This window comes from Hylobates moloch, unplaced genomic scaffold (genome assembly GCF_009828535.3).
Source record: "Hylobates moloch isolate HMO894 unplaced genomic scaffold, HMol_V3 SCAFFOLD_28, whole genome shotgun sequence".
Lineage (NCBI taxonomy): Eukaryota > Metazoa > Chordata > Mammalia > Primates > Hylobatidae > Hylobates > Hylobates moloch.
The window spans coordinates 3,769,143-3,786,796 of record NW_026652303.1 but is presented as its reverse complement, the minus strand read 5'-3'; the positions used below and the strand labels follow the sequence as shown (position 1 = coordinate 3,786,796).

Below are 17,654 nucleotides of genomic sequence, written 5' to 3'. Positions count from 1 at the left end.
TTCAGATTTCATCAATTGTTTTGATAATGTTCCTTATAGGAAAAGAAAATGGTAGATTGTGAGTTTTATTTGATTGTCATGTCTTTTTAGTTTCCTTTAAAGAATGACTGAGAAATGGTTCCTTATTCTTTTACAGCTTTGAAAACCTTGAAAATTTTTACGAATATGGGCCACTTATTTTATATAATGTCCCTCAATTTGAGTTTGTTTGATGTTTCCTCATAATTCAATATGGGTTATGCATTTTTGCCTGGCATATCCCAGAAATGAAGTATCTTAGCAGAGGCATTTGATGTCAGTGTGTCCCATAATTGTGACATTAACTTTGATCATCTGATTAAGGTAGTGTTGACCAAGTTTTTCCACTGGAAAACTTTTTTCTGAACTCCACTGTAAAATTACTATTTTTCCTTTTGTGATTAATAATTATTTGGGGCAACCCCTTTGAGATTATGTAAATATCCTGTTTATTTTTCAAATGTTAGTCCACTAGTTTTAGCTTCCATTTATGATTTTTACCTGAATCAATCAGTTATTATTGAGATGGCTGCCCAAAGGATGATTTTCATCATTTTTTCTACATGTATTCATTATGTATCATATATTTGTTGGGAACAGTTTCTCCTATTTTTCATTTATATATGTATGTATTTGTATATGTATATATATGTAGAATGATGTATTTATCACTATAGATTAATGGATGTGTATTTTTATCAACCAAGATCTGGTAGTAAATGTGTTTACTCCTACTGGATCTGATTTTTTTTTTTTTTTTTTTTTTTGAGATGGAGTTTCGCTCTGTTACAGCCCAGGCTGGAGTACAGTGGTGTGATCTCGGATCACTGCAATCTCCCCCTCCCGGGTTCAAGCAATTATCTGCCTCAGCCTCCCGAGTAGCTGGGATTACAGGCGCCCGCCACCATGCCCAGCTAATTTTCTTGTATGTTTAGTAGAGATGGAGTTTCACCATCTTAGCCAGACTGGTCTTGAACTCCCGACCTCGTGATCCACCCGCCTCAGCCTCCCAAAATGCTGGAATGACAGGCCTGAGCCACCACTCCCAGCCTGATCTGATTATTTTTAATAATGAGAATACTGGCTGGGTGTGGTGGCTTATGCCTGTCATCCCAGCACTTTGGGAGGCCAAGGTGGGCGGATCACCTGAGGTCGAGAATTTGAGACCAGCCTGACCAACATGGAGAAACCTTGTCTCTACTAAAAATACAAAATTAGCGTTTGTATTTTTGTATTTGTTTATATATGCAAAGAATCAATTCCTTCCTTTTTGGAAGGAGTCACAAGAAACTAGTAATATTGGTTACCTTTACAGAGAGAAACCTGGATGGTTGGAAATGGGAGTAGGGTGGAGACTTTTCACTTATGAATCTTTTAATCTTTTTACTGAATTAATTAAAAGTTAAAAATTCACACACTGGAGGTCTAAAATTACTGAAACACATGATCTGAATGTAAGAATTCTAATCAAACAGTTTTCTTAAGTAATACCTGGGCAGATAGCCAAGATAACTTGGTTATCTTGGTAGATGACAATAGTAGAAAAATTACTAGAAAGTTGGCAACTTTGTTTATATGCCATGATGTGTGTACTTTAGTCTTAATGAATATTTTGTTTTCTTTTGGCAGCATGCATATGCGCTAGAACTTCTATTTGATCAGTTGCATGAAGGAGCTAAAGCTCTTGATGTAGGATCTGGAAGTGGAATCCTTACTGCATGTTTTGCACGTATGGTAAGAGTTTTATTTCTCATTCTGGCCCCAACAGAAGAATATTATATGATTTGGCTGTATGTTTTTTTAACTAGTGGTTTTTGTGTTTGTTTGTTTGTTTATTCTATTAGGATAGCAGTTGGAATGAGCATCACTTAGGATTTCGTTGTTGTTGCAAGTGACAGAACATGCAACCCAAACTGTCAGAGCTAAAAGGGAGTTTATTTAGTTTATATAACAGAAAAGTCTAGGGGTATATACGGTCTGTTGTGTGGCTGGATTTAGAAGAGCAGGTGTTGTTATTGACAATAGGGTTCTTTCTGTTTCTTGATTTGGCTTTACTTTCCTCCACATGTCGGTGTCATTATTCCAGTAAGCTCTACCCTTGTAATCACAAGATGGTGGCCAGTACCTCCCAAACTACCTTCTTCCAAGTTCTCATTTGGCAGAAAAGAATAAAATGAGCCTGGTTTTCTTCTCTTTTTTTTTTTTTCTTCTTAAAAACAGAGGTTTTATTGCATTTGGTCCACAGTTGGTATTTCACTTTATCTCATGGTGCAGGGACCCTGGGTAGGGGACTGTACAGTACTTGGTGGGGCATGTGGCTGGGGGAGACGGAGCAGTATAGCTGGTCAGGCCCAGAAGGGGAGAAGGAGGGCTGGGGGCTCCTTAAAACCTACTGAGGGGCCGGATGCGGCAGCTCACACCTATAATCCCAGCACTTCAGGAGGCCTAGGCAGGCGGATCACATGAGGCCAGGAGTTCGAGACCAGCCTGGCCAACATAGTGAAACCCCATCTCTACTAAAAATACAAAAATTAGCCACACATGGTGGAGCACCTGCAGTCCCAGCTACTCAGGAGGCTGAGGCAGGAAAATCCCTTGAGCCCAGGAGGTGGAGGTGCAGTAAGCCTTGATTGCGCCACTGCACTCCAGCCTGGGCAACAACAACAACAACAAAAACCTACTGAGGCACAGTGTGGGGGTTGGGGTTAGCATGGAGAGGGGGTCAGGCTTAGCCCCGACAACTCAGGATTCTACTTCCTTGTACAGCCCTCAGTTTCCCCACCGGGCCCTGGGACATGTCTGAGGGTCCCAGGGAAATCCAGCCACTCAGAAGCCTGAGATATTTAGCATCGTAGCTGGGCCCCGTCTCCCAGGGGACTCATTTCCCAGCACCCTCTCCACTGCTCCTGCCCAGAATGAGCTTGGTTTCTAAACATTCCTACAGGTTTACCAGGATGAAGGTAGAACTTCTGCATTAGAAAAAGTGCTCTTAGAAAAATAATGCCTTGTTATTACACTTCTGCCTTTTCTCATCAGAGCCTTATCTGGTCAATGGCTATCCAGAGTATTAACTGGGGACCCACTAATATATGTTGGAGTAAAGGTTGATCATTGCTTAGATCATCAAATCAGTTTGATTTGAGAAATATCGTGCCTGGAGGCCAGATTGGAAGATTCTGATCTAGTTAAATTAGGAGTTGTGGATCCACCTTGGACTAGAATCCATGTAACTTGCTATAAATGTATAATCAGCAGACTTACTAGAATGTAAGCTCCAGGGAGTTGGGAATTTTGTCTGCTCTTTTTTTTTCATTGATGGTATCCTAAACATCTAAAACAATGCCTGGCACATAATAAGGACTCATATTTTCTCAGATGTTTTGCTCATTTTGTAGAGGTTAAGTCCTCATTAATGGATATCAGTGATTTTTTTTTAAGGTTAGAAATGCCATTTAATAAATGACTCATTCTCTATACTTGACATGTTTATAGTTTTAGAGGATGTATTCATTTTAAAAAATCATTTGGTTTGAGTTATTTTTCATAAAATGGCATTAATGTTTTTCACACATTTACCATGTGTGAAAGTGCTTTGTGTTTTAAGCACTAGAGCCTGTATTCTAAGTGCTCCCCATTTTTATGATGGGGTATATGCCTTTTTCCTCCGCATTTTGTACTGAGGAACCTGATTCATACAAGGAATGATTGGCTGGGTGTGGTGGCTCATGCCTGTAATCCCAGCACTTTGGGAGGCCGAGGCAGGCAGATCACCTGAGGTCTGGAGTTCGAGACCAGCCTGGCCAACATGGTGAAACCCTGTGTCCACTAAAAATACAAAAGTTAGCTGGGTGTGGTGGCACACACCTGTAATCGCAGCTATTTGGGAGGCTGAGGCAGGAGAATTGCTTGAGCCCAGGAGACAGAGGTTGCAGTGAGCCGAGATCACGCCACTGTACTCCAGCCTGGCCAACAAAGCGAGACTTTATCTCAAAAAAAAAAAAAAGAAGGAATGGTTAACTTGCCAAGGTATGTATGTATGTAAGTGATGACACTTAGACAAGAACCCAGATAGTCTGACTTCAAAGCCTTTATAAGTGTTCATTTTTAAAATTTTTATATTTTTTCTTAAAACATGTATACTTAATATTTTAATTTACAAATAAATAAATATGCAAAGAAGGGATTTTTGTTGTTGTTGCTTTTTGTTTTTTGTTTTCTGAGACAGGGTCTCACTCTGTCATCCAGGCTGGAGTACAGTGGCATGATCTCAACTCACTGCAGCCTCTGCCTCCCAGGCTCAAGTGATCCTCCCAACATGTCAGCCTCCTAAGTAGCTGGGACCACAGGCGCATGCCACCACACCTGGCTAGTTTTTGTATTCTTTTGTAGAGATGGGGTTTTGCCATTTTGCTTAGGCTGCTCTCAAACTCCTGTGCTCAAGCAATCTACCTGCCTCTGCCTCCCAAAGTGCTGGGATTATAGGTGTGAGCCACTGTGTATGTTTTCATGTTTTCTACTAAAAGCAGTAGAATCAAATGTAGAAATTTCTTCCCATCAGGTGGGAGGCAGGGTGTGTGGTGGCTCACTCCTGTAATCCCAGCACTTTGGGAGGCCGAGATGGGCAGATCACGAGGTCAGGAATTTGAGATCAGCCTGACCAACATGGTGAAACCCTGTCTCTACTGAAAATACAAAAAAATTAGCCGGGCATGGTCATGCGTGCCTGTAATCCCAGCTACTCAGGAGGCTGAGGCAGGAGAATCACTTGAACCTGGGAGGCGGAGGTTGCAGTGAGCTGAGATCGCGCCACTGCACCCCAGCCTGGGTGACAGAGCAAGACTCTCTCAAAAAAAAAAAAAAAAAAAAAAAGGAAATTCCTCCCTGTCAAATTCTTTATGTAACATTTTAATATTTAAAGTTATACTTTAGATGGAATTTAAATTAAAAATTATTGTACTACTATTAAATATTGGTAATTTTCTTCAAAGTTCTAGATTTAATCTAAGAAACATAATTTTTCTTAGTATTACAAGTTTTATTAAATGAGAGTGATAGTTGAGAAAGTTGTATATATGGTAAATAATTTATGATAAACTGAGTGTTTAGCAATCTATAGAAAAGGCTTAAGCTATTTTTGTTTTCTCTTTGCAGAATATGACTTTAGATAAGGAAAAACTTCCATAATACTTTAGAAAAACAAATTAGCCCAATGAGCTACTGAATTGTTTTCTCTTTTCCAGGTTGGATGTACTGGAAAAGTCATAGGAATTGATCACATTAAAGAGCTAGTAGATGACTCAATAAATAATGTCAGGAAGGATGATCCAACACTTCTGTCTTCAGGGAGAGTACAGCTTGTTGGTAAGTATCAGAAAACTTTAAAAATTTCTTCGGAGGATTTTTATTTTCAGAAGATCCAATGCAAGCTAAATAATACTCAGAGGTAATTATTGCTCTTTTTTTACAATCACTTTTAAGTACTAAAAAATAAAAACGATTATTCTTTTTGCTCACCTAGTGAGTGTTTTGCAGCCATCTCTTTGTGAGTTTAATTTTGTATTTTCCTGTTTACCTCTGAGATTGAATTTTTCGTAATGTCTTTGGCCATTTGGATTTTGTCTTTTGTGAAGTGCCTGTTCAGATATTGGATTGCTTGTATTTTTGACTTATAGGGCTTCTAGCCCTTTGTCTATATATATAAATACATTTCTTCTCCCATCTGAGGTGTGCCTTTTCATCTTATTTGTACCCTTTTGATAACAAATTCTTAATTTTAATGTGGTCAGACTTACCAATTTTTTTCAGTGCTTTCTGTGTCCTTTTTAAGGATACTCTGAGGCCATGAAGATATGTGTCTTATTATTTCTTAGAACCTTTATCTTTTTAGCTTTTCATGTTTAGGTCTTTGATCTTCCTGATGTTGGTTTCTGTGTATGTATGAGGTAAAGGTGCAGTTATATGTTTTTGTATATGAATATCCAGTTGTATTCCCCAGACACACTCAGTTCTGTTTAAAAAATAAAATATTGGCCAGGAGCAGTGGCTCACATCTGTAATCCCAGCACTTTGGGAGGCTGAGGCGGGCAGATCATGAGGTCAAGAGTTTGAGACCAGCCTGGCCAACATGGTGAAACCCCGTCTCTACTAAAAATACAAAAATTAGGGGGGCGTGGTAGCACATGCCTGTAGTCCCAGCTACTCAGGAGGCTGAGGCAGGAGAATCGCTTGAACCCGAGAGGCGGAGGTTGCAGTAAGCTGAGATCGCACCACTGAACTCCAGCCTGGTGACAGAGCTAGAGTCCATCTCAAAAAAGTAAATAAATAAAATAAAATAAAGGCCCAGGCAGCTCTAGTAGCCACAGCCACCTGAGTGGCTGCCTCCACAGCCACCTCTAGAGGGATCTGGCTGAGGAAGAAGTAGAGGTGTTGCTGGCCTTGGCCTTTGCCATGATCCTCTGTGGACGCTGAAAGGGGAATACAGGAGTAAACCACACCAAAATGAGTCTCGTGTTGCCAGTGAGGGACATGAGAGATCAAGAGATAGATGAAGGTCAAGTGACAGATCACAGGATTCATCTCATGAAAGAACAGAGTCTCAACTCACTTCTTGTATTAGAAATGTTACTTCTCTGGCTGGACGTGGTGGCTCACGCCTGTAATCCCAGCACTTTGGGAGGTCGAGGCAGGCAGATCAGTTGAGGTCAGGAGTTCGAGAGCAGCCTGGCCAACATGGTGAAACCCCGTCTCTACTAAAAATACAGAAATAAGCCAGGCGTGGTGGCAGGCGCCTGTAATCCCAGCTACTCAGGAACTTGAGGCAGGAGAATCACTTGAACCCGGGAGGCGGAGGTTGCAGTGAGCCCAGATCGCGCCATTGCACTCTAGCCTGGGGGACAAGAGCGAGACTTCGTCTCAAAAAAAAAAAGAAAAAAAAAAACCACACAAAGAAATGTTACTTCTCCAACACGACAGCACCATGTTGCACGAGAAAAAGATCACAGTTCCTCTCGTCCAAGCAGTCCCTGTTCTCCAAAAGCCTCCCCAAATGGTTCCATTAGCAATGCTGGGAACAGCAGTAGAAACAGTAGTCAGTCAAGTTTAGATAATAGCTGTTAAGATATCTGGGGAGATGGTGTTTGTATTTGAGAATGCAAAAGAAGGAGTTCGGAATATAAGAACATCTGAATGAATAGCACCAATAGTGAGTAACACTAGATTTGTTGTAGACCCATCCGTTTCTACTGCACAGCCAAATACAGTGTTGGGCAGGATGTTTGTTTGGATCTGGCCGAGAACATAACTTTACACAACCCAATGAGAAAGGAGAGTATGAAGTAGCAGAGGAAATTGGTTCCACTGTGTATCAATCTATTCTGGATTACTATAAAATAGGAATTACCTGTTGTCCTGATGGCATAACTGTTCCTGAATTGAGAGAAGCATGTGACTATCTATGTATATCTTTTGAATGTAGTACTATTAAGGTACTATATCTTAAGTTAACTTAAATAGGTGCTTCTGCCAAAGTATTCCTCCAATAAAATTCATATAGTTTGCTGCCCATAAGGAGCAAAAAATATTTATCTGGGGCTTATTTGAATGATTAGGATGAGATTTAAAACGGAACTTATCAGTTCTGTTATCTCCAGTGCCGTTTCATGCTTTAGAGTGAGTCACGTGCAGGGATTGTGAACGTCAGAGGTGGTTTATTATCCAGTCTGCCTTATTCTTAATCTGTTCACAGATATTTATTTACTAATGCTTTCGTTCTTAAGAGTTGTGGGATAGAGGCTGGGCGCAGTGTCTCACACCTGTAAACCCAGCACTTTGGGAGGCTGAGGTGGGTGGATCACCTGAGGTCAGGAGTTCAAAAAAAAAGAGTCGTGAGGATAGGAAAATGAAGGGCTTTTCATTTACTAAATGATTGTTAACTCCAGTTTTTAATCAAAATAAAATTCCATTGTTTTAATGTTTCTGACCAAACAAAAAATAAAATAAAATGAGTTAAAAACAGCAAAAAAGTGAATATCCAGTTGTCCCAGGATCATTTATTGAAAAATCTGTCCTTTCTCCATTGTAAATCTCCTGTACTAGAATTCTTCACATTAAGTTTGATCTAAACAGGTTTTTAAAGCATAGCTGTTTTTCTTTCAGTGGGGGATGGAAGAATGGGATATGCTGAAGAAGCCCCTTATGATGCCATTCACGTGGGAGCTGCAGCCCCTGTTGTACCCCAGGCGGTGAGTCGGGATTTTTTCTGTTTTTGTGTTTTTATTCAACTAAAACTCTACAAGACTTAAATGGAAAAGACTTCTAGATGATGTTCAAAATATAATTAGACTTTTATATCATACATTTTGGTTACAATGAGCTGTTACTCTTTTCTTTTTTCATATGCAAACAATTGTATAAATAACGTGAAAATTACTAAATCCCAGTTTGTGATGCTCATATTTGATCCAGGTAAGAACTAGGACAACAGTAGAATTGGGAAAATCCCTCTGGAGTTTATGACCTGATAATCAGTTTTATTTTATTTATTTATTTTTATTTTGTTTTTTTGAGGTGGAGTTTTGCTCTTGTTGCCCAGGCTGGAGTGCAGTGGTGCAATTTCAGCTCACTGCAACCTCTACCTCCTGGGTTCAAGTGATTCTCCTGCCTCAGCCTCCCGAGTAGCTGGGATTACAGGCGCCTGCCACCACGCCCAGCTAATTTTTTTATTTTTAGTAGTGACGGGGTTTCACCACGTTGGCCAGGCTGGTCTCGAACTCCTGACCTCGGGTAATCTGCCTGCCTCAACCTCCGAAAGTGCTGAGATTACAGGCATGAGCCACTGCACCCGGCCAGTTTGATGTTTTTTAAATACCAGAATACGTAAGGCTGTATTTGGTGTATGGGAGATATGAGAAAGTATTTGCCATACATTATATTTTCACAAAGCTTGTATTCTAGAAGAGATATGTCATATATGTAACCGGGAAATTAGCAATATGATAGCATATAATTAACACAGGATATCTATTGGAAGGAAAATAAAATAGGCCTATGAGGGAGAGAATTGTGCAGTGAGTGGTCAAGGAGACATCACACACGGATGGAACTTGAACTGAATCTTAAAGAATAGTAGGATATATGGCCAGGTATGGTGGCTCATGCCTGTAACCCCAGCACCTTGGGAGGCCAAGGTGGGAGGATTGCTTGAGCCTAGGAGTTTGAGACCAGTCTGAGTTACTGTTAAAAAAAAAAAATTAGCCAGGCACAGTGGCGCATATGCCTGTAGCCCCAGCTACTCTGGAGGCTGAGGTGGGAGAACTGCTTGAGCCCAAGCAGTTGGAGGCTGCATTGAGCCCTGTTTGTGCTGTGGCACTCTAGCCTATGGTCCTAGATTTCTGTTACATATGCCTTTTGCGTAGTTCTTGACTAGATGACCAGGGGATGAAGGTGACACTGTTTCTTCTGCCTAGTCTCATCCGTTTTTTTTGTAGGCTTAGATCAGTTATGGGAAGCTGAAAGTTGTATAATTTGTTCTGGTCATGGACTTGCTGCTTATTGGCCGAGTGACTGGGAAAATGACTTAATTGCTTTGGCCTTGTTGATTATCTGTTTTAAAAAAAAAAAAAAAAGTAGCTGTCGCTCACGCCTGTAATCCCAGCACTTTGGGAGGCTAAGGCAGATGAATCACTTGTGCTCAGAAGTTCGAGACCAGCCTGGGCAACATAGCAAAACCCCATCTCTACAAAAAATACAAAAAATTAGATGTGGCAGGCGCTTGTAGTCCCAGCTACTCAAGAGGCTGAGGTGGGAGGATAGCTTGGCTTGTGTGAGCCTGAGAGGTTGAGGCTGCAGTGAGCCATGCTTGTACTACTACATCATTCCAGCCTGGGTGACAAAGTGAGACCCTGTCTCAAAAAAAAAAAAAAAAAAGGTAGATTGAACTGGTGGTTTTAACACATTTTTACTGAAGTATTAATATAATGTAGAAAGTTTTATAAGTCATAAACGAACAGCTCAATTAATTTGAACACATGACCAATGGGTTTTTAACTTTTCAAAAAAAAATATTGACAACCTAGAGTGAACAGTTAAAATCTGAAATAGAACTGTGTGCTTAAGTGAGGGGGGTGGGTGCAGGGCCCATTTCTCCCTACTGGGACCCTGAAGTGATCTTGAAAGATATTTCTAGATTTAATTAAATTGAATTTAAATATTGTAGTAATACTTGCAAGTATTATAGGGGTATGTATACATCTGATTTAAGATAGATGTACTGAAGGGGCTTTCCAGTTTTAAGATAGCAGAATGAAGATGTTTATGCCTTCTCTTGGATATCACCCCAAGATAACCAGAAAAACAGAAGCATAAACTCCATACTCAATTAACTAGGAGACTATACCTGCAATCCTGAACTCCACAGTGTGTGAAGATAGAAAGCAGATAGAATAATAGCTGACCCAGGAGGGTGGAGGAAGTAGAAACTAAAGAGATTACAGAGTGAAATATTATGCATACGCAGTTTGCTCTACAAAACTCTGAAAAGGCTTAGGAATTGGTGGCATCAAGACCTTGAAAATCATAGGTAAAGCATGGGTCTGAAAAGAGGGAATGCTGCTTGAGACTCCGCATGAGGAATAATCCCTGAGTAAGAAATTTTCTAAAAACTGATGGACATAATTCTAACACAAAGAATTTTTAAAATAAGAAAAAAGAACAACCATATCATTTATATTCAGAATATTAGGGGATAAAGAGAAGATTCTGAAGGCCTCTAGAGGCCAGGTGTGGTGGCTCACATTTGTAATCTCAGCAGTTTGGGAGGCCAAGGAAGGAGGATCGCTTGAGGATCTGAGTTTGAGACCAGCCTAGGCAACATAGCGAGACCCCATCTGTACAAAAAAATTTAAAAATTAGCCAGATGTGGCAGCCTGTGCCTGTAGTCCCAGCTACATGGGAGGCTGAGGTGGGAGGATTGCTTGAGCCCAGGAAGTTGAGATTTCAGTGAACCGTGATTGCACCACTGTATTCCAGCCTAGGTGACAGAGCAAGACCCTGTCTCTAAGAAAAATAAAAGCTTCTAGAAAAATAAAACAGATCTCCTGTTAAGGACTGGTAATCAGAAAGGCATCAGACTGCAAACAGCATTAGAATTTGTAAGTCAGAGTACCAAACCATCAAATTCTGAATTGAAAATTATTTCCAACCTTGAATTCTGTATGCACACACATCACCAAGATAGATTTAGGTTTGCAAATCTCCATCTCTTTCTTTTAATACATTCCATGCAGTATTTCACAAAATGCTTCTGAAGGAACTTTCTTAAATGATTAAGGTGTCTTAAAATGTCTTAAAATTTAATGTCTTAAAATGCCATTTTTGTCATCCAGAATTGAAATGAGGGAAGAGACAGACAGTAGGAAAAAACCAAAAAAGGAAACCACATAGGGCATCTTGATCAGGCAGAGGCATGGAAGTTTGCGGGATTGTTACAAAGGGAAGGACCTGGATGGAAGCTGTGCAGCAGGCCTGGAGAATAACCAGCTCAGATTTGGAGCAAGAGGGGGAAAGGAAACAATCATTGGATACTTCTTGACTCAGCAGCAAATCATAGTTACACAGTCATAACTAAAAATGATTTTAATAAAAAATGATTGGTTGGACTGGGGGAAGGAAGCAGAATGTAGATTAAGAGAGTTCAATCCTTATCTAGCATATGTTTTGAAATATAAAGGTAAATACTAGAAGACATAGCTAAAAGGATTTGAAATTACTAGATTTAGAGAGCAAGGGTGGGGTAGGGAGAGGAAGTCAGCTGTTTTTCATTATAAGCCTTGAAATTGAGAAAAACAACAAGATAGACTTGCAGACAGCCAAAATTTTGATTGAGGGCACCCTTTCCTGAGGTAGTAAATATCCAAAGTAAGGTTTCTGGCTGGACATGGTGGCTCATGCCTGTAATCCCAGTATTTTAGGAGGCCGAGGCGAGCGGATCACTTGAGGTTAGGAGTTCGAGACCAGCCTGGCCAACACATTGAAAGCCTGTCTCTACTAAAAATACAAAAAAAATTAGTTGGGCTCGGTGGTGGGCACCTGTAATCCCAGCTACTTGGGAGGCTGAGGCATGAGAATTACTTGAACCCGGGAGGTGGAGGTTGCAGTGAGCCGAGATCGTGCCACTGCACTCCAGCCTGGGTGACAGAGCGAGACTCAGTCTCAAAACAACAAAAAACAAAACAAAACAAAAAACCAAAGTAAGGTTTCTTCTTTAGTGTTTTTTCTTAATAGTGATCTGTAAAGCTATATGAAAATGGTAACATGATTTAAAAGTTTTCTGACTGTAAGAGCTTTCATTGAGTACTCTTGGTTCTTCATTGACAGGAGTGTCCTCATTCTAACGCTGCAGGGACTCCAGCCCTTCCTTCCCTCCTTATGGTACCAGTAAACCTCAATTGAATTGTATAACTAGGGTTCCCTTATCCCTTCAGTGATGCCCTAGATTCTACAATAATAGGATAGGGATTCCTTGCTGATTTTCTACACTTCCTCTCCTCTCCTCCTCCTTCCTTCAAACCCACAAAGATTCAAAACAGGCACACAGGCGTTAGAATTCTATGCTCTGCCTTTGGCCCGCCAAGAAGATAGTTCTATATTAGTTGGTTCAGTTCAAACATTTTGAGCACTACAGTTGTACCAGGTACTGTGTTAGATGCTAAAGACACAAAGATGAATAAGACACAGTCCCCATCCTGAAGAGCTTGTCGTTTAGTAGAGGAGGCTGATAGTTGAGTAATAATATAACAGTCAAAGTATGTACAGGGTGAGTATCCCTTATCCAAAATGTTTGGGACCAGAAGTGTTTTGGATTTTGGATTTTTTCAGATTTTTTTGCATTTTGGAATATTTACATATACATAATGAGATATCTTGGGAATGGGACCAAGTCTAAACATAAAACTCATTTATGTTATACCTCTTACACACGTAGCCTGAAGGTAATTTTGTATAATATTTCAAATAATTTTGTGCATGGAATAAAATTGTGAAGGCATTTTGACTGTGACTTGCCACATGAGGTCAGGTGTGAAATTATCTACTTATGGTGTCATGTTGATGTTCAGAGTTTTGGATTTTGGAGCATTTCCAGTTTCGGGTTTTCAGATTATTGATGCTCAACCTGTGTATATATACTATGTATTTATTTTTAAGACAGAGTCTCGCTCTGTCACCCAGGCTGAAGTGTGGTGGCGTGATCTTGGCTAACTGCAGCCTCCATCTGTGGGTTCAAGCAATTCTCCTGCCTCAGCCTCCCGAGTAGATAGGACTACAGGCATCTGACACCATGCCTGGCTAATTTTTGTACTTTTTAAGTAGAGTTGGGGTTTCACTGTGTTGGCCAGGCTGGTCTTGAACTCCTGACCTCAAGTGATCTGCCCACCTTGGCCTCCCAAAGTGCTGGGATTACAGGCGTGAGCCACCGTGTCTGGCCTTAACCTGTATATACTAAATAAAAAACGTTTCTGCTTTCTGCCTATGGATACTAAAAGTTGTTTATAATGATGTCAAATGACTATTAATGTAAAATCTGGGCCAGGCACAGTAACTCACGCCTGTAATCCAAGCACTTTGGGAAGCCGAAGTGGGTGGAGTACTTGAGGTCAGGAGTTCGGGACCAGTGTGGCCAATATGGTGAAACCCCGTCTCTACTAAAAACACAAAAATTAGCTGGGCATGGTGGCGTGTGCCTGTAGTCCCAGCTACTTGAGAGACTGAGGCAGGAGAATCGCTCGAACCCAGGAGGCAGAGGTTGCAGTGAGCTGAGATCGTGTCACTGCACTTCAGCCTGGGCGACAGAGTGAGACCCTGTCTCAAAAATAAATAAAATAAAATCTGTAACTTGGTGTGTATGTGCTTTTTTTTTTCTTTTAGCTAATAGATCAGTTAAAGCCTGGAGGAAGATTGATACTGCCTGTAGGTCCTGCAGGCGGAAACCAAATGTTGGAGCAGTATGACAAGCTACAAGATGGCAGCGTCAAAATGAAGCCTCTGATGGGGGTGATATACGTGCCTTTAACAGATAAAGAAAAGCAGTGGTCCAGGTGGAAGTGATTTTATCTTCTGCTCTTTCTTCTTCCACACATGCAAGGTGAAAGGGTGTGGATTTTAAGACATTAGACTACAAGAGCTGTTTTTGGTTGTCACCTTTATGCTCCTCCATTATAACATCAGAAATTCATTACATTAAAAATGTGAAAAATGTTGCATGGTCTGCCCTTATTTTGGTTTAACATATATATCTTTGGGAAAGGGAGGGTGAGACTTGTTGGCACAAAGGCTTTTTTTTTTTTTTTTTTTTAGAGAGACTTTCAGCTTCAATTCAGTACTTTGTAAGGATTTTTTATTCATTATCAACCACTCTGTTTTTATATTTTTAAATTATTTTTATAGCACTGGATGGGCATGGAAACAATGAGTTTGGTCTGTAAAAGAGGCCAGGCGGAGTGGCTCACGCCTGTAATCCCAGCACTTTGGGAGGCCAAGGTGGGCAGATCACTTGAGGTCAGGAGTTTGAGACTAGCCTGGCCAACATGGTGAAACCCCATCTCTATTAAAAATACAAAATCAGCTGGGCGTGGTGGCGCAGGCCTGTAATCCCAGCTACTCAGGAGGCTGAGCCAGGATAATTGCTTAAACCCTGGAGGCGGAGGTTGCAGTGGGCCGAGATTTTGACACTGCACTCCAGCCTGGGAGACAGAGCAAGGCTGTCTCAAAAAAAAAAAAAACAAGGGGCCATCATTTCCTGCCCTGTTTATTGTACCAACAAGGAGAAAGAAGGGGAAAGATAACAGTCATCTCAGTTTTCTAAAATGTCAGAATACCAGAGAGGACATTCTACCTCTCAGCTTGGTTTATCTGTTTCAACCAAATCATAGATACCTGACAGCCCATGCCTATTTTTGATTCAGCCTTGTTTAAGAGTCACCTTCTCCCCATTCTATAGAATAGGCCAGCCACTGTTTAAGCTATTCTGGCTAAATTCCTAGGGAGAGGCAAGGATTCTACAAGTTACCCAATGAGTGCCCAGGTCTCACAAACCCACCCAAAGGGTCAGCAGCATGCAGCAACTTTCAGCACAGCATGGCTTATAAAGAATGTCCACTTTTGTTTTATGTCTCAGCATAATCTGAATATTTTGTCTGAAGCCAAGATTTCTCTTCTCTTTTCCTCCCCTTCCCACTCCCTTCCATGAGAGAGAGTGACATCAGTACATAACAGTGCCATTAGCTCAAATTACTTGAAATTAAATGCCAAAACAAGAAATGCTTTACAGTTTCCTTGTCTTAGAATCTATTTTTATAAAGATTCTTATTTTAAAATAGTTCTTAATAAGTAAAAGAGGTGATAATTTTAATAGATGTCTCAATTTTGTTTTTATTCTTCACCAATAGCTATTTTCGGTGAATTAGAGCGTGGAGCACAGCCACTGGAAAAAAAAAAAAAAAAAGCATTTTAGGCCAGGCATTTTGGGAAGCTGAGGCGAGCCAATCATCTTAAGTCAGGAGTTTGAGACCAGCCTGGCCAACATGGTGAAACCCTGTCTCTACTAAAAACACAAAAATTGGCTGGGCATGGTGGCTTGCATCTGTAGTCCCGGATACTCAGGAGGCTGAGGTAGGAGAATTGCTTGAACCCAGGAGGCGGAGGTTGCAGTGAGTCGAGATCACACTACTGCATTCTAGCCTGGGTGACAGAGCGAGACTCTGTCTCAAAAAAAAAAAAAAAAAAAATTAAAAATTAAAACTAAAAAGGCATTTAAAAAATTACTGGTTTCTTCAACTGGAATCAGATGTAGTTATTAACAACTAACTAAAACCTTCCTTCACTTTGCTTCTAGTATGGTTTATACAATTACGTAATTGTGAGATTATTATAGTATAAAAGGGGCAAATATGTTACTGAAATTACTGAAATTTGATAAGAAGAGTTGATTTTCATTAGAAACTTAGAAATTTTTCTTTTTACCTACAATAAATATTAGTGTTGAACATCTTGCCTATAATTTAATTGTGAAGGAATTATAAAAAGGGAATTTTGTTTTTATGACTAGAGGTAGATTTACTGTGAAGCTAACAAAGCTGAAGCTGCAGAGTCCTTGCTTGCCTAGGTTTTCTCTGACCCTGTTCTTAATTTAATTTAATTAAAAAAAATTTTTTTTTGAGACAGAGTCCTGCTGTTACCCAGGCTGTGTAGAGCAATGGTGCAATCTCAGCTCACTACAACCTCCGTCTCCCAGGTTCAAGCAATTCTCCTGCCTCAGCTTCCCAAGTAGCTGAAAGTATAGGCGCCCAGCTAAATTTTGTAGTTTTAGTAGAGAAGGGGTTTCACCATGTTGGCCAGGCTGGTCTCGAACCCCTGACCTCAGGTGATCTGCCCGCCTCGGCCTCCCAAAGTGCTGGGATTACAGGTCTCAGCCACCATGCCTGGCCCTGTTCTTAATTTTATATTATGCATAGTCTTACTGATTTTTTTTTTAACTTCATAGAAAGGTTCCCCTGTTCTCTAATTACATAAACCATAGGCCCCCACAAAACCTGAATCCACCTTTGATAAAGCCAAACTATTTGCATTAACAAATTTAAAATAGGGCCAGGTACAGTGGCTCATGCCTGTAATCCCAATGCTTTGGGAGGTTGAGGTGGGAGATCACTTGAGGCCAGAAGTTCAAGACAAGCCTGGGAAACAGTGAGACCTCGTATCTACTAAAAATTTAAGAACTAGCCAGGCGTGGTGGTGTGCACCTCTAGTTCTGGCTACTTGGGAGGCTGAGATAAGAGGATCACTTAAGCCCAGAAGCGGCTGTGAGCTGTGATCACCACAGCATTCCAGGCTGGGCAACAGAGCAAGATCTTATCTCTAAAAAATATATTTAGAATAATTTTTAAATTTATGGACAATTAGTCATCTGCTTAAACATTAAATGTATACCTGCTTTTAGGCTGGGTGCGGTGGCTCACGCCTATAATCCCAGCACTTTGGGAGGCCGAGGTGGGTGGATCACAAGGTCAGGAGATCGAGACCATCCTGGGTAACATGGTGAAACCCCGTCTCTACTAAAAATACAAAAAAATTAGCCGGGCATGGTGGCAGGCGCTTCTAGTCCCAGCTACACGAGAGGCTGAAGCAGGAGAATGGCGTGAACCTGGGAGGCAGAGCTTGCAGTGAGCTGAGATCGCGCCACTGCACTCCAGCCTGGGCAACAGAGCGAGACCCATCTCAAAAAATGTATACCTGATTTTCTTTTTTACCTTCAAAGTTTTTTAAAATTTGAGCAAATTTAGGCTGGGCACAGTGGCTCACGCCTGTAATCCCAGCACTTTGGGAGGCTGAGGCAGGCGGATCACGAGGTCAGGAGATCCACCATCCTGGCCAACATGGTGAAACTCCATCTCTACTAAAAAAAAAAATACAAAAATTAGCTGGGCGTGGTGGCGGGCACCTGTAATTCCAGCTATTCGGGAGGCTGAGGCAGGAGAATCGCTTGAACTCGGGAGGTGGAGGTTGCAGTGAGCCTACATTGTGCCACTGTACTCTAGCCTGGCGACAGAGCAAGACTCTGTCTCAAAAAAAAAAAAAAAAAAAAAAAA

At 40.9% G+C, this 17,654-nt stretch overlaps 1 protein-coding gene across 3 annotated transcripts in view; it reads left to right on the top strand.

Moving 5' to 3' along the window:
- Positions 1-17,654, top strand: part of LOC116463151 (protein-L-isoaspartate(D-aspartate) O-methyltransferase) — a 61,363-nt gene that overhangs the window by 36,145 nt on the left and 7,564 nt on the right. The window contains exons 4-7 of one of the 3 annotated variants that reach the window (XM_032146115.2): positions 1,648-1,752; positions 5,259-5,379; positions 8,173-8,258; positions 13,939-14,108. In XM_032146115.2, the coding sequence (XP_032002006.1) occupies positions 1,648-1,752; positions 5,259-5,379; positions 8,173-8,258; positions 13,939-14,108 (482 nt within the window). Of the gene's footprint in view, positions 1-1,647; positions 1,753-5,258; positions 5,380-8,172; positions 8,259-13,938; positions 14,156-17,654 lie in introns of all 3 variants that reach the window. The other 2 variants (XM_032146116.2, XM_032146119.2) reach the window with 2 other exon arrangements.